This window comes from Amphiura filiformis, chromosome 3 (genome assembly GCF_039555335.1).
Source record: "Amphiura filiformis chromosome 3, Afil_fr2py, whole genome shotgun sequence".
Lineage (NCBI taxonomy): Eukaryota > Metazoa > Echinodermata > Ophiuroidea > Amphilepidida > Amphiuridae > Amphiura > Amphiura filiformis.
This window is the reverse complement of record NC_092630.1, coordinates 19841637-19863893: the sequence shown is the minus strand read 5'-3', so window position 1 is coordinate 19863893 and position 22257 is coordinate 19841637. Positions and strand designations below refer to the sequence as shown.

Sequence of the window (22257 nt, the reverse complement as noted above, 5' to 3'; positions counted from 1 at the left end):
TGCCCATCCCCACTGCCGTAATGCCCTCAAAATATGTCCTTTACCCAAGGCAGTCACTTGCCGTGCCCTCTAATGAAGTTGCCGTTGGTGCCCCAGCCCTGGCCCCTTCATTTATAAAGTCATCTATCTATGTTTGTGTGTGTTTTCTTCACTTTTGAGAAATTGCCTTGGTGCCCTTCTCAAATTTTCAACAGTTGCCATGATGCCCTGTTGAAATATTACAAACTGCCGTGCTGCCTTGCCTTTTCAGTGAAAATCCAAAGCAATTTCCAACTTGCCCTAAAAAAATTGCTGTGCCCCTTCAGATCCTTAATTCGAGGGCTGATTTAAGTTTAGGAGTTTATGGAATCTAAGACCCAGTCCACATGAGTGTGTTTTTCCCCATCGCTTACGATCGTGTCATAATCGTATTATCGGCTGAAAATTAGGTAATGATAATGAAAAGCTGCCATATGAGGATAGTTTGCTACTTGTGATACTGTAGCAAAGTTACAGGTGGATGAAATCCTGAACATACTTGTAGTTAGCCCAACTATACCATTTTTCACCCAGATGTAGCAATGACATCAAAGCGTTGAGGCAACTGTTTCTCTTGCGCATATCTATGCGGCGTCTTTAAGTGCTTGTGTATGCACGCTAGCGTTTTGAGCGAATACAAGCGATTTGTAGCTATCGCCCAATGAAATGCGCACTGACGTCACTGCCACATCAAGGTGGAAAATGGTATAACCCAGACAGACAGACAGACTTGCATTGTGAGATGCAGTTTATTGTACCAACACACAAAATTGTCATATTATTAAACTGCTGTAGATATTACTTGCATTATGTCAATAAATTAAAAAATTCATCCATCTGTGAGAATTTGTCACTACACCAAGTACTTGGAATGTTTGTACTCGGCTAATACAAGATGTGCTTCAGACTTTGTGATATAACATCAGTCGGACTGGAAGCAATGGACTCAAATTCTCACCCTATCATGAGGGGAGGTTTTAGGAACAAAGAATGTGATATCATTATGGGTGGAAAATATTTGTATACAACTGTTATAATGAATTGTCTTCTTTTTCAATTTACTCAATGCAAGAATGAAGAATCAGTGATAACAAGAGGCACTTGTGTTGTCAAATTCTTAACTCTACTGCATTTAGTTTCATTGCCCCAACATGACTATATAATAATGTTTATATGTGTTTAAAACAGATGTTTCTCTTGAATGCACTGCTGAACACTCTATAGATGAAATACTAATGAAATGGCCACTGATGTCCTTTACAAAGTGGTTCATACAAGATTGAATTTCATGTGCTGTGTATATTCTTAGCTTGAGAATAAGCTAAAATTTTCTTAGGGAAAATTGATAAGGATCAATTTGATGCATGGTGGACATTGAATAAACATTAGCATGTCTTTTAAGGGCAAAAATAAGTTGATTGAACTGACATGTAATAATTTGTGAGGAACAGCAATCCAATTTTCTCTGAATGTAATCAAGTGTTCTCACCAATCAAGGATCATGCTTGTAACCAGCATCAGCGTTCCAATGGGGCAAAAGCCTGGTCACTGAGAATTGACTATTTAATTCCAATTAAAATTTGTTCATCCTATTAAGGGATGGGGTATGAGCGTTTGGACAGTATTTATTGTGGGACATCAGACATATCGAATTGCATTCTGAATACGAAGAATGCTCTTCTGATATCAAATAATTTTGATTTTTCGAAATTCACAATGTAATACACATTTTATGGCAAATGATTAAAAATTTATATTTTTGATATTAAACAGTACCCAAAGCAAACTTTACAAATCTGATGATATGTACTTAAAGTGTATGTATGTACACTGCAAATAATGTTGGTCAAAAAAATGACCAACAGTTTGGTCTATATACAACACATGAAACAGTTGGTCAAAATTTGACCAACAAGAGTTGTACAAAAATTATGACCAACAGTTGGTTTACAAAAACTTGCTCAAATATTGGGCAAAGTATTTACCCAACACAGTTGGGCAATTTGTTTTACCAATTATTGTTCAAAATTTGAACAAACTGTTGGGCATTTTTACACGGTATTGGTTCATATGTTGCTTTATTTTTGCATAACTGTTAAGCAAAATATTTGACCAACATAGTTGGGTAAATATTTTTCACTAATTGTTGGGCAATATTTAATAAAACTGTTGGGCAAATAGTTGATTGTACCAATTGTTGGACAAAATTTGATTAAACTGTTAGGCATTTTACACATTATTGGTTCATATTTTGGTTTATTTTTTGCTTAATTATTAAGCAAAATATTTGCCAAATTAGTTGGGCAAATATTTTTCAATTGTGAGGTGAGTTTTCTCTAAATTAATTATAAATACATACAATATTACATGGTGTTATGCCTCATTTCATTCTGACCACTGTGTATGAAAAAATACTGAGAAATTTAGTGAAGTTATTTTCAAAAAATGATACGTAAGCTTATTAACTGCTCAGTACATACTGCCATCATGCATGCATGGCTATGCGTGCATATCACGAGTGTCTGACTCGTACATGTCGTAAAACAGCTTCACTAAATTTCTCAGTATTTTTTTTTTTTCTTTTTTTTTTTTGAAATGAGGAGGGTAACACCGTGTAATAATGTATGTATTTATAATTAATTTAGTGAAAACTCACCTTTAAAGGTGTCAATTAGCTGTGCCAGCCCCCACTCTGCCAGCACCCATGTCATCCGCCATTTTACGATAAGATCGAAAATGTGCTTTCCAGAACGAACATGAATGTTGACCAACTGTTGTTCAATGAAAAGACAACAGTGCGCATGATCGAAAACATTGCTCAACATTTTACATCTTTTTGCCCAACAACTTGTAATTCACGCAATTTACTGCAAAGTTGCCCAACTGATGTGATTTATTTTGCACAACAGTCGTATATAAATTACGTGGCCAAAAACTTAACCAACTTTACTCCTCTCGTAGTAAAATAAAGATAAATAAATGGTCAAAATGAGAGGTTGCCCAATAAGAATTTAGATTTAACTATTATTGGGCAAGCCGTGACCAACAAATAAGTAAAAGAGTTTGCCCAACCAAATAGGTAGAAAGATTTGACCAACTTTTTTGCAGTGTAGGTGGGATGAAAAGTCCACGATCAATTGAAAATTTTGACCTTTCATATTAAAGATATGGATTTTTTCCCCAAAACACACAAAAAAATTAGGTCTTTTGGGAAAAAAATCCATATCTTCAATATGAAAGATCAAAATTTTCAATTGATCGTCGGCTTTTCCTCCCAGCTACATACACTTTTAGAATATGTCATTAGATTTATAAAATTTACTTTGAGGACTGTTATATATCAAAAATGTTTCGGCTCTCACCCAAAGATTCAATTTAAAAGGTCATGTTCTCACCCGATGACCCCATCTTTTTTACATTTTGCTCTCCCCGAATGCCAAAAATCATGCTCTCACCCAATGACCCCATATTTTTTACATTTTGCTCTCACCGAATGCCAAAATCATGCTCTCACCCAATGACCCCATATTTTTTTACATTTTGCTCTCACCGAATGCCCCTTAGTGCGAAAGTGCAAGCCCTACACCTATATCCATTTCATATTGAAGTCCCCCCCCCCCCGGATTTGTACAACAATCAAAATGCACCATATTATTAGAAACATCACCTGAGTTGGAAATATCACTTTTCATGGTCTAAAAGGTATGATTGCAATTATTGCTACAGCTAAAACCCTGGCCATTTAAGCGTCAGCATTCCATAAAACTTTTTACAATCACTACACTTATAGATCCAACTAGCAGGACATCTAACTTACACATCAATCAATTTAAAATGCCTCAAACAGTTATGGGTGTGACAAGTCCTGTCCAAGACTAGTAAGCCAGTAGTAATTTAACCTAATTGGTGCCTCTTTGCTAATTAGTGCCCCTTCCTTATCTGGTAGCCCCTGGACTGTTGTGTGTGTGTATGTGCCCCATATATGTTTCCTCCAGCATCTAAAATGGATTTTTCAATGATTCTGTCCATCTAGGGCATTTTGTTCCTGAATTGCATCTATTTTCTATATTAAGTGCATTTTACCACATACATCCGATTAATAAATTTTAAGTCTTACATATGCATATATTGATTACAAAGAGTTAATAAATTGCTTTTTAAATTTATTTCTGTTCCAGCTATTTATGGTTTGTGGTTTTATGATAAAGAGGAATGCGCCAAAGTGACTCAAGTCATGAATGGGTAAGTACCATTGTGTATACATAAACAAGCTTGCAATATCAATGCCTGTGATTTTCCCATAAAGGTATTGTCCCAATGATGGCAACGGCAGCTTGGAAGACCTTCCCAGGCAACAATTCTCTGAAAAATTTCACAATTTACGACAACCGGGAAGTTCATCATTGAAACATATGTAAAAAATAGTTATCAGAAAACAACTAACTGTACATAAACTAACGAGTTCTTGTAAATTTCTTTTCTTAAATCGATTTATAACGTTCATGTGATGCAAAAACATTTCCTAGTGTCAACAACAACAACCTTTTGAGGTGGTTTATAAGTGGGTAATATGCGGTGAAGTGGACTTCCGCTCGGAGATTTGCCATTTGGTCTACTACCATTTCGTCTAATATCCATTTCGTCTACATCCATTTCGTCTAAACCCATTAGGTCTATTATATCTACTACGTCCAATAATGATTTGGTCCTTTAACCATTTGGTCCTTCAACAATTTGGTTTGATAACCATTTTGTCTAATAACCAGTAAGTCTAAAACCATTTAGTCTAACAACCATTTGGTCTAATACTCATTTGGTCTATAACCAATAGGTCTAGTAGCCATTTGGTCTAATACCCATTTGGTCTACACACCATTTAATCTTATAAGCATTTAGTTTATTAATAAATAGACGAAATGGTAGTAGACTAACTGGTTATTAGACCATACAAGTATTAGACCTAACGGTTATTAGACCAACTGGTTATTAGACCAAATGGTTATTAAAGAAATATTAGACCAAATGGTTATTAGACTATATGGTTAGCTGACCTACCGGTTATTAGACCAAACAATATTAGACTAAATGGACATTAGACTATATGATTATTAGACTATAAGTGGCAATTAGCCTTTCTGGTAATGGACCAATTGAATATAGACTAAACGGGAATTAGACGAAATGGTATTAGACCAACTGGCAATAGACCTTCCGCTCTCCCCACTAAATATGTGAGTGCATTTGTAGTGCAGCAGAAATGACCCGGTTGATGGTGAGAGAATTAAAAAATGCAGGGGAATAAAAGCACAGTAATGTGAGGTTCTTGGTGTAACTTTTTTTACTTTTTCAGCTATTATCAATCCACATGCAGGATGATGTCTCCATGTGTCTCTGTTTTGTGCTTGTTGGTACCAGTTCACTTCTCCCCTGGTAGTGTGCAGCTCGTCCCTCCATTACTTCCGTTGGCGTCTTCTATTTCGCTTTCTCCCATAAGGTGTCCAATGTGTGAATGTTGAGCTCCAGTGGTTGTCTTGTCTGCGGCTGATATGGCTGGCCCATGTCCAGCATTTGATGGTTTTGATGGTTTGATGGTATTTAAACATGTTCTTAATCATTAATAACTAGACCTGTGCACTCACTCAAAAGAAAGTACAGCATTTGTGTAATGTGGGTGGGATAATAGGTTCTGGGCAAGATTTGTCTCACACTTCCATCAATCAAAATCCATTGTATGTAGGGCAAATAGCTTTCCTACTTACATTATTTTACACACATTATCACCGAACTACCTAATCTAATTAGCTGATGCCTTTTTCAACATGTCTGCACACAGGACAAACAAAACGAAAGTTTATATGAAGTGATTAGACAAGAAATGAATGAAAAATCAGCCTTTTTTTAGCAGAAGTAGGTTGATTTCGACTGAAATTTTTAAAAATATGTTTACAAAAAATGTCAGATTTATTCTCCAGATTTTCAAGCTGTTGATTTCTTAGTGTCTACTTGGCAAGTCTATCCCCCTGTAGAAGTGAATTTCCCCCCTTTTTTCCCAGTTGTCTTATCCATAATGATCCTTAGTATGCTTTGCTAAGGCTTACCAACTAACCTAGTTCTGTGACACTTGGGAGTTGGTTGCATGGCACACAATATGAACTTCCAAAAGTGAATAATGATTAATTCAAATTTTATATGTAAAAATGCTACATGTAACTGATTTAAGAAAGGTATTGTAATTTGAATAGGGTGCAACAACCTGAACAAGAATGTGCTCCTACATGGGCAATGTATATGAAATATCTCATGCGATCTTTAGTTAGTAATATGGTTCAGTGTGTGCTTTACCCTGTGTAAGAATATAGCGAATAGTTCCAGGTATGTTTTAAATTGCTTTCCAATTAAGTGGAGCTTAATTAAGATCAAGTACTGTCAATAGAACATGGCTGACATTACTATGTAGCAATTATTTTGATGAAAAATTGATATGGGAATTGTGTGCAGTTGTATAATGTGAGTCAGTCCAAATCTCAAGTGTATTCTCAAGAGAAGACAAGCAGACTTGTAAGGGGAAATTTCACATTCATATTGTATTAATGTGGCACCTGAACCGTTTATTTAAAATCTTGTACCGCAAGTTAAAATTATCACACAATTTTTTAGTTTCGCACTTTTTCACCCTCCAAATAGCTATAAAATAAATAAAAATAGACAATGCAAATACAGGGTATTTGTTATGTGAACATGTATGGATGCTTAAAATTAGGTATTTTAACTAAGTAAAACTATCAATTGATGATAAGCCATGAAAAATCAATCATGTCAAAATCTCCATTATAAGGTATCAAGGCAGACTAATGAGATTTCAATAATTGATTTGAAAGATACAATTTTATGGCAAAGATGGCAGTAAGTAAAGCACAATATTTTTGTATCTGCAAATTTTCGTGATATTATAGAAGAACTATCACTTTTGCGGTATGTAATTGCCGCAAAAACAATAAATTTAAAGGCAAAAGAAAGATATGCAAGCATGAAAATTTAACAAATATATGTCACATGAACATTTTCTGCTTTCTAGTAATTGCCTTTATGTGCTTCTGATATTGTGAATAGCAGTGCAAGTTTTTTTGTTATGCATACAGAACAGTATCATTATGCTTGAATATGCTTTGGATCACTAACTTGAAGAAATTGCTGTAATAACAAAATGCACTGATCTCATGGGGCACAGAGATTAACTTTGAAGATCTTTCTCTATGTGTGTAAGACACAATGTGCAATTGCTTCTCTTATTTAGCAGTTCATTTGATTTCATTTCAGTTCAATTGTGACTAAATAGCTTGTGAAATATTCTTGTTATCTTCTTTGAGCAAGGCATATTTCATTTCAGTTTTTCAATCAAATTTCTATTCCAATTGGCAGTTTCAATTTGGGTAAACAGCCCGTACTTTAGACACTTCTCCAAATATGCCCAGAGCAAGATGTGCAAATAGCCAGGTTATTATCTAATCGAAACTGACAGCAAGATCTTTGTCATCCCTGCATCTGTCTCACAATCAGAGGTAGAAATGGAGAAAGTGGATAAATGTTTATGATGTTTGCCTCCGCCGCAGAATGGACCTGGGACCTCTTCCACCAGAGTCAATAACCTTAACCACTGTGCTACACTGTTACCACCGAATTTGGTGTGTTTGTCCTCTTGCCTTTAAACCATAAGGAATTACTGCATTATTACATTAGGTTGTCATCTGTATGTATGTCTGTACAACTTGCTGAATATCCTGATTTGCATGGAACTCCAACCCAGGGGTCTCACTTGTTTTCCATTGATGAAATACTCTTTATTGGGGGTTTAGTATACATTTTTGGCGAAGCAAGTTCAAATTGATATTCTTAGTTCTTCAAGTTTTATGTGGCTCTCGCATTGGCTAAGGGTTGTTTTTGCTGTGTTCTGCCTTAGCATTTGCCAAGTTCTGTTTTTGCTGCATTTTTCTTCTGGGAACTGTACAGTGAGCCATCGCAGCCATATTTTTTGGAGCCATTATGCCCATATTTGGTCACTAGGACCATTGGTCTACGGTGATGATTGTCCGCCATATGGCACAGTTGCCAAACTGGCCAAATGTCCCTCACAGATGAGTGGACGTCCATCACTTGAGGATGATGCCGCCACAGTGAAGAAAGGGGCGTATCTTATCATGAAAAGATTACCGCCCATCTAGCACCACCTGTTAAAGCCATATTATAACATTTGCTGAGGAGAATGCCCTCAATTTTTTTTGTTAATTCTGTTTTTTACACGATTGTAATGTACTTCAGTACTTATGAGACCATTTTTGGACAATAATGTACATAAGGACCATTACCCTGACAAAAATTCATCGATATAGCTTCTTCACTTCTGGTTGATTTCAAAAACTTTTTGATACCCCCACATACATGCCTGGCAGACTTAAAATACTACACTTTTAAGTTCAACAATATTTTACTTGTGAAGACACTGAGGACACCAGGTGCAACTTGACATGGGAAAACATGCAGGAAATGGTATTTTACAACATTTCTTTTATATCTTCAGTTTTTCATGACTTTTGGGGAAAATTGTTTAAAAAATGGGAGCGATTGCCGAATAGGGTGCAACTCTACTAGTCTTATTACAAGACTGCCCTACCCCAACCCTAAACCCTAACCCTAAACTCCGTAAACGAGGACTAGACTCAAGTCTAGCAAGTTGCACACATTTCGGTAATTGTACCAAAAAATGTTCTACGGTCGGGACTGGCGAGGCAGTCAGGCAGATGTGGACGGCTTTACAATGAGTACATACTTCTATTTGCTGCAGGGAATGCATAATATCAGGGTTTTTTTAATGTTAAAACATTTGTGAAAATAATGACTTCATTCAATATATGCAATAGAAAATGCATTTTTTGTAGTTATTGAATTTAACGAAGTATGTATAATTGGGCTTTTATGTTCACAGACTAGTTCAAAAAGCTAAGCAGCGGTCTAAAGCCAAGACCAGACAGAGGAGTGTCTCTGAGACGTCTTCCAGAGGACAACCCAGCAATGGAATGGGACAACCCAAACAAGTAGATATTATGCAAATGTTATCCAAGGCACAGGACGAGTTTAATCAGGTAATAAAAGTGTGCTAATGGATCACACAAATGGCATAAATAACTTGAATAAGGCAAGAGCAGTCAGACAAAATATTTTGTACAGAAAATCTTTCTGTCACTTTAAGCAAGAAATGACTAGGATAGATATTAAAATCAATTCCACATTATCAATTCCCCACAGAAGTTTGAGATGGTGGGCCTTTGGGAGCTGACGGCATAACGGTAAAGGGGGGATCTTATTTCGGAGCTGCAATCAATCAAAATTAAGTATCTTTCTTGGTTTATGGTTGAAAATCACCTGGGCAATCACCGCAATATGAAGAAGGAGCAATTTAGGTATCTTTTAGAGCTGAAATGATCAAAATCAAGAGTCTTTCTCAAGAATCCCCCGCAGTAAATTTTAATCTTCTCCATTACGTAGCTGTGGGTTTGCCAATATACTGTGGACATAAATGCATGCTGTGACGCTAAGGACCATCTTCTCTATACTTTTATGACAAATCTATCTCTGCCGGCATTTCAAATGATAAAACTCACACACACCGCAATGATTGTCTTCAAAACCGCAGCCAAAGAAAGAATAGTATAAGGTCACTCAAGTGTAACAAGTCCTTTATTCCATACAAGGATTGCTTCATAACATCATAAAAAATCGATAGATATCGATTTTTAGTAGAAGTAAGAACAGGACACAACAAATTTACCTGCATAACATTTTCCAAATAACTTTGTGCTGAACGGTTAGTAATTTACAGGTTTTCAAAATAGGTTTGGTCAAAACTTGGAATTCACCATTTTTACGCAATATCCTGTAACTTCTATTAGAAACGTCTAATTTCTAAAATCTAAAATTTCTAAGAAAGCTAAATATATGTAGATATTAGAAATTAAAACAATACTACCAATAGTAATGCTCTTCATACCTAGAAAAATTCCAACTTTCCCGGTCTTATTTCGGAGCTGCAATCAATCAAAATTAAGTATCTTTCTTGAAAGAAAAAAAGCAAGGTACACCAACTTGATGTGGGGAAACAAGTAAAATGCAGACAAGACAGTATGCAGGGGGACAAAAACAGCAAATGTAGGCAGAAGAAGTAGGCAAAGTTCGATAGCCAAAAATTACCAGTTCCAAGGCCCACAGAAGTAAGTGCTGAACCTGCAAAAACAACAAGGATCAATGGTAATACAAAACTGCACTAGAACAAGTGATGAAAATCACTGTGCATATTAACAGACACGCTAAACCAAACATCTAGAGTAGGCACAAAACAGGCAAAGTTCGACGGACAAAATTGCCAATTCCAGTGCCCACAAAAGTGTCAGGAAAACAGTACACTGGAAGTGATGAAAATCACTGTGTACATAGCAGTCAAACACTAAACAGACAAAAAACAAGCGACGTTTCGAGCAGATAAAGTGCTCTTCTTCAGGGACAGACAACAAAATATAAAGCAAACAACAAAAACTACATGCTGTAGTTTAAAAACAAATTCAAGTCTTGGTTTATGGTTGAAAATCACCTGGACAATCACCGCAATATGAAGAAGGAGCAATTTAGGTATCTTTTAGAGCTGAAATGATCAAAATCAAGAGTCTTTCTCAAGAATCCCCTGCAGTAAATTTTAATCTTCTCCATTACGTAGCTGTGGGTTTGCCAATATACTGTGGACATAAATGCATACTGTGACGCTAAGGACCATCTTCTCTATACTTTTATGACAAATCTATCTCTGCCGGCATTTCAAATGATAAAACTCACACACCGCAATGATTGTCTTCAAAACCGCAGCCAAAGAAAGAATAGTATAAGGTCACTCAAGTGTAACAAGTCCTTTATTCCATACAAGGATTGCTTCATAACATCATAAAAAATCGATAGATATCGATTTTTAGTAGAAGTAAGAACAGGACACAACAAATTTACCTGCATGACATTTTCCAAATAACTTTGTGCTGAACGGTTAGTAATTTACAGGTTTTCAAAATAGGTTTGGTCAAAACTTGGAATTCACCATTTTTACGCAATATCCTGTAACTTCTATTAGAAACGTCTAATTTCTAAAATCTAAAATTTCTAAGAAAGCTAAATATATGTAGATATTAGAAATTAAAACAATACTACCAATAGTAATGCTCTTCATACCTAGAAAAATTCCAACTTTCCCGGTCTTATTTCGGAGCTGCAATCAATCAAAATTAAGTATCTTTCTTGAAAGAAAAAAGCAAGGTACACCAACTTGATGTGGGGAAACAAGTAAAATGCAGACAAGACAGTATGCAGGGGGACAAAAACAGCAAATGTAGGCAGAAGAAGTAGGCAAAGTTCGATAGCCAAAAATTACCAGTTCCAAGGCCCACAGAAGTAAGTGCTGAACCTGCAAAAACAACAAGGATCAATGTTAATACAAAACTGCACTAGAACAAGTGATGAAAATCACTGTGCATATTAACAGACACGCTAAACCAAACATCTAGAGTAGGCACAAAACAGGCAAAGTTCGACGGACAAAAATTGCCAATTCCAGTGCCCACAAAAGTGTCAGGAAAACAGTACACTGGAAGTGATGAAAATCACTGTGTACATAGCAGTCAAACACTAAACAGACAAAAAACAAGCGACGTTTCGAGCAGATAAAGTGCTCTTCTTCAGGGACAGACAACAAAATATAAAGCAAACAACAAAAACTACATGCTGTAGTTTAAAAACAAATTCAAGTCTTGGTTTATGGTTGAAAATCACCTGGACAATCACCGCAATATGAAGAAGGAGCAATTTAGGTATCTTTTAGAGCTGAAATGATCAAAATCAAGAGTCTTTCTCAAGAATCCCCTGCAGTAAATTTTAATCTTCTCCATTACGTAGCTATGGGTTTGCCAATATACTGTGGACATAAATGCATACTGTGACGCTAAGGACCATCTTCTCTATACTTTTATGACAAATCTATCTCTGCCGGCATTTCAAATGATAAAACTCACACACCGCAATGATTGTCTTCAAAACCGCAGCCAAAAAGAAAGAATAGTATAAGGTCACTCAAGTGTAACAAGTCCTTTATTCCATACAAGGATTGCTTCATAACATCATAAAAAATCGATAGATATCGATTTTTAGTAGAAGTAAGAACAGGACACAACAAATTTACCTGCATAACATTTTACATTTTCCAAATAACTTTGTGCTGAACGGTTAGTAATTTACAGGTTTTCAAAATAGGTTTGGTCAAAACTTGGAATTCACCATTTTTACGCAATATCCTGTAACTTCTATTAGAAACGTCTAATTTCTAAAATCTAAAATTTCTAAGAAAGCTAAATATATGTAGATATTAGAAATTAAAACAATACTACCAATAGTAATGCTCTTCATACCTAGAAAAATTCCAACTTTCCCGGTCTTATTTCGGAGCTGCAATCAATCAAAATTAAGTATCTTTCTTGAAAGAAAAAAAAGCAAGGTACACCAACTTGATGTGGGGAAACAAGTAAAATGCAGACAAGACAGTATGCAGGGGGACAAAAACAGCAAATGTAGGCAGAAGAAGTAGGCAAAGTTCGATAGCCAAAAATTACCAGTTCCAAGGCCCACAGAAGTAAGTGCTGAACCTGCAAAAACAACAAGGATCAATGGTAATACAAAACTGCACTAGAACAAGTGATGAAAATCACTGTGCATATTAACAGACACGCTAAACCAAACATCTAGAGTAGGCACAAAACAGGCAAAGTTCGACGGACAAAAATTGCCAATTCCAGTGCCCACAAAAGTGTCAGGAAAACAGTACACTGGAAGTGATGAAAATCACTGTGTACATAGCAGTCAAACACTAAACAGACAAAAAACAAGCGGCGTTTCGAGCAGATAAAGTGCTCTTCTTCAGGGACAGACAACAAAATATAAAGCAAACAACAAAAACTACATGCTGTAGTTTAAAAACAAATTCAAGTCTTGGTTTATGGTTGAAAATCACCTGGACAATCACCGCAATATGAAGAAGGAGCAATTTAGGTATCTTTTAGAGCTGAAATGATCAAAATCAAGAGTCTTTCTCAAGAATCCCCATGAGTAAATTTTAATCTTCTCCATTACGTAGCTGTGGGTTTGCCAATATACTGTGGACATAAATGCATGCTGTGACGCTAAGGACCATCTTCTCTATACTTTTATGACAAATCTATCTCTGCCGGCATTTCAAATGATAAAACTCACACACCGCAATGATTGTCTTCAAAACCGCAGCCAAAGAAAGAATAGTATAAGGTCACTCAAGTGTAACAAGTCCTTTATTCCATACAAGGATTGCTTCATAACATCATAAAAAATCGATAGATATCGATTTTTAGTAGAAGTAAGAACAGGACACAACAAATTTACCTGCATAAAATTTTCCAAATAACTTTGTGCTGAACTTTTAGTAATTTACAGGTTTTCAAAATAGGTTTTGTCAAAACTTGGAATTCACCATTTTTACGCAATATCCTGTAACTTCTATTAGAAACGTCTAATTTCTAAAATCTAAAATTTCTAAGAAAGCTAAATATATGTAGATATTAGAAATTAAAACAATACTACCAATAGTAATGCTCTTCATACCTAGAAAAATTCCAACTTTCCCGGTATAAATCATTCTGGGACATCCTGTAGACAACAAGCAGAGTGTTGTAAGTAATTATATACTATTAAAATGTCCCCTTGGATCCTGCATCTTACTCCATGGTGAGGATTTTTTAACCTTCTAATTCATATAATAAGGTGGATATTTTAAATGTTGTGTATACAATCCTATTGTGGGGACCCAGGAGGACCATTATAGTCAAAATGTTAGGTCAGCAAAGTTATTGTTATGATATTTATGATTTTGTTAAAGGAAGTCTCCAGCAATCACAACATTATGCATTATATGTAAGAAAAATAATTATCAAGCATGAATCACATGATTTTATTTAAAACAAACCCATAGTGACCATAAAAATGAATAAAAACATCCGTTTCTCAACACGCAATATTCAAAATTCCCGGGCGCACAAATTGACGACAATTTAGCACAAATGTGACCGTCCACGGCGAATGAGCCGTAAATTCCTCCCCCGGTGAATTTTGTTTTATTTCGTGTTTAAAAAATAAACATCATAAACTTTAAAATGGTATATAATTTGACTTCAAACGATATCCAGAAGCGGGGTTATGGTTTGTTAAACTTTGCTCCTTCATCAAAATTATAGCTTTTTACGTTTTTACATGTGTCTCTTTTTCCACATTGCTGGTAATAAATATCAAACAGTCATAATTGGCGGTCATTTCAAATCATCCCCAAGTCAACGAGGTTTAAGAAAGTTCTCTCATTGTTAATTGTTGGTTATGCATACCTGTACAAAATACAATGCCTGGTAACCCACCACTTGAACAGGATTTAGCAAAAGCAAACAAAGACCAGAGCTATTAAAAGTTCTATAGCCATCTAAGGTAGAAGCTTATTATCCACTTCAACAATAGGATTATTGATTAGTTTTGACTATCAAAATGAGACGGATGTCGGTCCAGCTTAAGTTACCGATGAATATGACCTTCGTACACATTTTACACCGTAACTCAGAATACAATTTAGGTAATTTACGGCTCATTTGTGCTGCCGGGTCACAAATAACCATTACGTCATTGCACTTATTAGACTGTTTCGGCATGGGAATTTTGAATATCGCGTGTTGAGAGCCGGCTGTTTTTGTTTGTTTTATGGTCAATATGACTTTGTTTTAAATAAAACCATGTGATTCGTGCTTGATAATTATTTTTCCTAACATATAAGGCATAATGTTATGATTGCCGGCATATTTTGATCATGGTGTCTATCCTTTTCTTTTTCAGAGCCACCCACATCCAGAGTCATCAGAAGGCAGCACAGGTGCCTCTCATATGGCTACTGGCTCTTCCACCATTGTCAGACCAATCCCAGTGAAACCAAAGGACACATCAAAGAAGCAGCAGACTCAAAGATCATCTGAGGACAGAGATCAAGAAGCGGGAGAATTGAAAGGGCGTCCATCCCAGCAGCAGCAGCAAAGATTTCAGAGGTCTGTGTCCATGCAGGAAACTTCTCATATGCCACCTGCTTTACAGAAACTACTGCAATCTGGTGTTGCTCAAAGGAACATTGACCATCCATTGACTAAAGGGAAGTGATGACTGTTGGAAGCTTAGAGGGTGTTCACACTAGGGCATCCAAAGAATCAACATCAAAACCAAAAGATTCCAACCAATTTAGGACAGTGGAAAGTATTGAAAATATCCACAGAGACACCGGTGCAAAAGGAGCTTCTCATACAGATGGACAATCAGTACCAATACAAAATCTCCTCACTCAGTTACAGCAACAAAAAGAATCTAAGGTAGCAAAGGGCAGTGTACCTAGTAGAGATACAATACCCCATGCTGCAAGTGAATCAAGCTTAACAACATTACTAGGTCTGAAATCAGACACTAAACCCGTCCTAATCCCTGACAGTGGGACCCATGATTTAACTCAAACGCTGTTGGCTAACTTGAGCACACCTAAATCATCAGGGCTGTTACTGCCACACCATCTAACACAAAGTAGTAGTCCAGCAAGTAGCGGTAGTCCACATTTAAAACATGTACAAAGTCAGCCTTTGTTAGGAGCAGAGGGTGGCGGGTATCAAGTGCCTTCTCTACAGCAAATAGCAGCTGACGGTGTCCAGCCTGGCAGTGGTGGAGCTGCTGGTGACAGTGGGAACATGTTGTTGCAGATACAAGCACCAGACAGCGGAGAAACCTCTCCATTTGTGAGTTTCTTTATAGCAGATAGGGCCACAAAAACAAATTTGATTGGCGTAACCCGACCGAAAATTAGGCCCGTCCCAGAGTTTAAAAGTAAGAAAAACATTTCCAAGGCCTTGATCAAACACAATTTACAGCTTTAAAAGTAAAAAAATAAAAATCCCGACCTACCTGCCCTATTTTTTTTTTTTAAATGTTACGCCAATCAAACAGTTTTCTTTTTAAGGCCTAAGTTTGTAGAATGTAGGATGTTATTTGCATTGTGTACATGTTGTGTATACAATCCTACACACAAACTGGACTTGGTCACATTTTATGAAAACTGACTAAATCAAGATTGAAAATAGTGCAAAATTTATACATGGTTTTATTTGAATGATATACATGTTACAATAACATGTAACAACAAATTTTACAGATATGAGCTATTTCAGAAATGATTTTGTTGTTGATTTGATATTGGTGATGCAATAGTGCTGATGATGATGAGTGACGATGATGATAATGGCAGTGATTGTCGGGTGGACATGATAATAAGCTATGGGTCAATTTTGGTGCATAAGATACTAGATACCGTAAAACCCCGTCTACAAGCATATAGTGTGCTTCTGATGAAAGCTACATTAATCCAGTCGCCATTATGGAGTTTGAGCAAATAAATTATGGATCCAAGCATATACAAACAAGTATTATTTTAAGACCGATCAGTTGTTTCGAATTAATTAAGCTTTTATAAAAAACACTATATATGCTTGTAGACGGGGTTTTACGGTATAAGATACAAAAATGTAGAAGAATATCAAGGTATGGCTTCAAATTATAATGATTTGAATATGAACAGCAATCAAAGAGCTTGTCGCAGGTGATGAAACACAAAGTCAGAAGAAGTCTTGAGTTTTAGTTTGTAATTACTCATGTAATGTTCATCTTCTTACACACAGCAAACTTCACCACAGAGAATACCAGCTTCTGTTGCACCACCAACCTTGCTTACACCACAAGTTTTCCGCCAGAGAGCAACAAGTGAGGGTATAGTCTCCTCTGTAAATCCATTCCTCCCATCTACTACCACCCCTGCAATGACCACAAGTGGTACAACCCAGGTAGATCTGGTAACGGATAGGAGGAAGACCATGCCAATTTTAAGCCTAGGGGGAATGGGGCAGCAAACTTCGGTCAGAATTGATCCACTTACCAAGGACCAGTTTAGAGAGGCCTTTATACAACTTTTAAGGGTATGTATAGTTACATGTACAAAAGTCTTAGGTTGAAACAGATGGGTTGCTGCTAGCTCAAAATAATTCTACATCATTTCCTAAAAATAAGAGTATTATGTCAAGCCCATTTTCTATTCATAATCTGACTACTTCAATTTTTGTTGGGAGTCCTTTGCATTTATTGCTCCAATTTAAGATTTTAAAATTTGTGATAGTATGTTTAGTGTCCAGTTGCAGCAATGTTGGCCAAATGTCAAATCTCAGAGTGATGTTCTTAAGGTTATTAATTATTTTAAACTGTTGTGATTTGGTAGTTCACGGTATCTTACGAATGGTTGTGAGCTTTGGCAAAAACTGCATTGCTCAATTCATAGCGAGCGTGTAGGAGAATTAAAATATCACAGATATACTTTTATAGGTGCTGCGGTTCTTGAGTTAGGTTGTGAAGAGGGCTGAAACAACAACACTTTTGTAAAACGTACATAACTCATTAACAACAATAAATTAAGCAAGTTTGCAAAGTATACGATTTGTAGACTGAACTTTTGCAAAACATCAAGGTGTTAATTTTCAATAATATATTGATCTAGATAATAAAAATAGATTTTTAGATTGCTTCGACCAACAATACCTCGTCAACCCTTAAGGTAGTATGTTTCGTAACTCTTGATTTTGAGTTGGGAAGGTATTGCTCGCAATTTATAGCAATATTAACCGAAGTTATAGCAATATTAACCAAAGGCCCAATTTCTGATCTGTGGTATTATGAAGGTATACATGTGGCAACAAAGAAACAATGAGGTATTGCAATAGCTATATGTCAACTCTACATCAGAAAGGATATCATCATATGACCAGAGTGGACATTTTATACTTGCACCTTGATGCGCATCATTTTTTTTAACCAGTGCAATTTCACTTGACCCCAAAATTACCTTCACATTATTTGCCTCGCTATAAGGTGGTTGTTCCCACAAAATTTCATGAACCTGCAGCAGTCTTATGGTGATTTGACCCCAGATGACCCCAGATTGACCTAGACATTTTTTGAGTTGATAAAAGTCCTATTTTATGTCTATAAATTATGGCATTTTCCCCTATATTGGCTCTATATTTTTTTTCTTCAAAATTTATCCCTATATTTTTGCAAGGAGCCACTTGAATTCCTGAGTAAAGTGCATGGAAGACAGCTGATAACGCAGTCCAGATCTCTCAATTGCTTGTGGGAATTTTGCCTTTTTTTTCAGTATTTTGCCTTTGTGTAGTAGTATTTTTTTGTCTTGCCTGAACTTGTTCAGAAAGAGAATTCTGTCTGTCTGTTTATGTGTACAGTTGTATGAGCTAAGTTGATTGAAGTTTAGTGACATAGATGCCATTCCAAAAGTTATCACTACTACTGAACTCAAACTTATTAGCAATGATCATTGGGTTTGGGGACTTATGTAGACCTGAAGGATGCTGAAGGCAAGGTTCATCTTGGGGTCAAATATACTCAGATATACACAGATACTGAAAATTTAATTTTTTAACCTTGTAGTAATAGATCATTATCAAGGTTGGTCAAAGTGCTTCTTTGACAGTAAGTTTTATTAGTCATCAATACTGTGTAAATATCATGTGAGCCTTGTATTGGGCTATTCCATTTAAAATCCATACTACCCCTGTGGAAGATTTAGCTAACATCTTCCACAGAAGGGGTATGAGTTTCAAATAGAATAGACAATTGGGTAACTTCCATTTGAAATACTCACTCCAGTTGTGGAAGATATAGGTAAAGCCATAATACAGCGGGAGTATGGGTTTCAAAATGATTAACCCTGACCAATTACATTCGAAAAACATACTCCCCCTGTGGGAGATATTTCCAGAATCTTCCACAGGGGTAGTGTGGATTTTAAATGGAATAGCCCATTGTAGCAGGATGTGACATCATTGAATTTCACGATTTGCTTTTATTTCATTTTTCTTTTATTCAGACGGATGATGATTTTGTTGGCAAACTTCATAATGCATACATGACAACACAGAAGCAATAAGAGAATGGAGATAGGATCAAGTAGACGACAGATGAACTGGCTACATGGAAGACAATCTACCTGGCGACACTTCTGCAATCGGATTTATGATAGTCGTGTTTCTTCATGTGTCAGTGATGTTATTGCATTGTTGTCTATGATATCATACAGTGTACAGGTTAATGTTGCCAACATGTAAACCAGGTGCCATCATGAAAGTGTTCATGTATCAATTAGCATGTGTTTCTTCTAAGACCACTTCCGGCATCGGCACAATATCAACTTGTGTTGATGAGTATCGTAATGGTGATTTTATGGTAGTATATTGGACACCAAAGGTATTTTACTGACCTGCATATTACTAATCCAGAATTAAGTGTTTAGTAGTTGGTGCTAATATAAAGTTTATTTGGACTTGCAGTTTGTGCTACTAGACAATATCATTGAAGCCTAATCCAGTGTCCATAGATCTAGATTGAATTTCAATCAAGATGCAGGGTTGCCAAAAGATTTCAGCCCGAATCGCGGGTCAAATAATCGAAAAGTTGCCCAATTTTTCTCTTTACCATTGGTTTCTATGGGACAGGAAACTATCGGAAGTCGCGGGAGCCAATGTTGAAAAGTCGCCCAATTTTTTCTTAACCATTGGTTTCTATGGGACAGGAAATTGTCAAAAGTCGCAAGAAAATCTTCAAAAGTCCCCCAATTGGGCTACCAAATCGCGGGTTTGGCAACCCTGTCAAGATGTTAACCCCATTGGTATAATGATCTGAGTGACCAATCATAATGGGCTATTCCATTGGATATCCACACTCCCCCTGTGGAAGATTTAGCTAAAGTCTTCCACAGAGGGAGTATGAGTTTTGAATAGAACAGAGAATTGGGTAACTTCCATTTGAAATACTTACTCCAGTTGTGGAGGATAAATGTAAAACCATAATACAGGGGGAGTATGGGTTTGAAAATGATTAACACTGACTAATTACATTTGAGAAACATAGTCCCCCTGTGGAAGATATTTCAAAAATCTTCCACAGGGGTAGTGTGGATTTCAACTGGAATAGCCCAATAGACATAACATGCTCAATCGGAGGCTATTGATAGACGTGTGATGTCTGTATGCAATGTAATGTACAAAAAGTAGCCTTGGTTCGGAACAGTAACTTTAGATTGCGCACTGTCTAAAAATAGAGCTTTTAGAAACATTTAAAGCGTAGTTTCCTTTAACCATACAGACTGTTCTCACCATGTCTCTTATTGGCTCAGTATATGATATACTCCTCCCTGTAACCAATTAAAATAGTTCTTATATTTGCTGATATTAAATGATCATGGGGTTAGTTATATTAACAGTAGAGCTACAAAGAGGAACAACCATGTTGAGGGAAGGTTGCCATTTTTTAACTCTAAAAATGTCAGCATGAGAGCAAAAAAAGGAAAACTGTGTTAATGGATGGTTGCCATACATCCACTCTGAAAATGAAAGTAAAAGTAAACAATTAACTCATCAGGTGTATACCTTGCCAGGTAATGAGAGTTGGATCATGACAAGTACTGTATTTAGTCCATACTGTCAGTCATCCTAGATTCATTCATTTTATGTATTTTGATTTGCATTGAGAGTTATCTATCTCGAGTCACTGGCACTCAGCGTGTGCTGCGTTGGCTTAGCATTGTTTCCTGCGTGTGCATATGCGCCACATTGTAAAAGTATGTACATGCGTGGCACCAAGTAACGCAAAGCTAACGTAGAACACGCCAAACTTCAAAGCTAGTGCCGGTGACTGGAGGTAGATATATCATAATGGACTAATAGCAATTCTTTTTTTTTGGCCACCAAAAATATAATGTAATATATAATTGGCGGCTAAGACACAAGTAAGAGAGAGAGAGAGAGCAATCATGACTAGGTGAGATTACCAGAGTATCATCTATGATAGTGTAGTGGTATTAAGATCTCAGCCGGTCATCAAGTGACCAGTGTTCAGGCCCCACGGAGTCATGATTTTTGCACTCTCTCTCAATTTATTTTCCCCAAGCTTCATAAAAGTAAGTGTGTAATAAATTTTATCCAAAATGATCGCTTTGTTAAGAAGTTGATATGTATAATAGCTTAGACTAGTATGTATGCATGGGCGGACTCAACAGCAATAACAACAGGGTCCTATTTCATAAAACCCTTAAATGCACCTTAAGTGCCCATGCCCATTGTAAGTGGGCACTTATAATTAAGGTGTGTTAAGGGTTTTTTTTTTACAATAACAAACAAACTTGTGTCTTAATTATATATTTCTGAGTAATAGCTCTACCTTAAGAGTTTGTAAATTGTTTGCAAATGTAAACCTTGATGGCAAAGTAATAATTTGATGTAAAAATGGTGGTCTAGAAGAAAGGACTGCCGAAGTGGTGCAGCCCTATTTAATAACTCGCCATGGCAAATTACTTTTTCTGCCGTGTAAAGTAACATCAATGTTCTGTAATTGCAATTTGTTCTCAGGTGGCATAAAATTCTATTCTACATCTGACTGATTTATGAACATAAGAAAGCAAGAAGGTGGCAAAATGTTCTAAACACCTTACAAAAAGTAATTTGGCCATTATAAATACCCTATGGCTTCAGAACTATTAATCATATTCACAAAATTGTTGATCGCCTAGTTTCGTTCAATATTAATAATGCAGCAGTATTTTTAAAGAAACAAAATCTAAATTTAAAAATTACATGTTCAGTGGTTATTGCGGCATGTAAAATCAATAAAATCAATACACCTTCAAACTTACACTGAGACTGAATTTAAATTTTCTCTCTCCTGGTGTTTTTAGATACCAAATACGATTAATGCATTTAAAGTTATTCACCCCTTGCATAGTTCCGCCATGTTGGGTAGAGCCTCAAACTGGCAACAGACATAAAAAGAAGAATTATGTAACTTTACTGTAAGTTACATAATATGTATATCTGATTCAATTCCCATTCATGTATGTTGCCAGTTCATGGCTCTACCCAAAACTTGATGACCATGCATGAGTGAATTAGCTACTTGCAGTTCGCCATTATGCACTATGTGGGGAGAGCCTCGAACTGGCAGCATACA

The 22257-nt window shown here is 36.3% G+C and overlaps 1 protein-coding gene across 1 annotated transcript in view; it reads left to right on the top strand.

The window, feature by feature from the left end:
• Positions 1–21397, top strand: part of LOC140148179 (uncharacterized) — a 171426-nt gene extending 150029 nt beyond the window's left edge. Inside the window, 6 exon segments of the mRNA XM_072170040.1 lie at positions 4197–4260; positions 8999–9155; positions 15001–15301; positions 15304–15935; positions 16872–17165; positions 19124–21397. Coding sequence (XP_072026141.1) covers positions 4197–4260; positions 8999–9155; positions 15001–15301; positions 15304–15935; positions 16872–17165; positions 19124–19183 — 1508 coding nt within the window. The 3' untranslated portion in view covers positions 19184–21397.
• Positions 21398–22257: the final 860 nt, after the last annotated feature.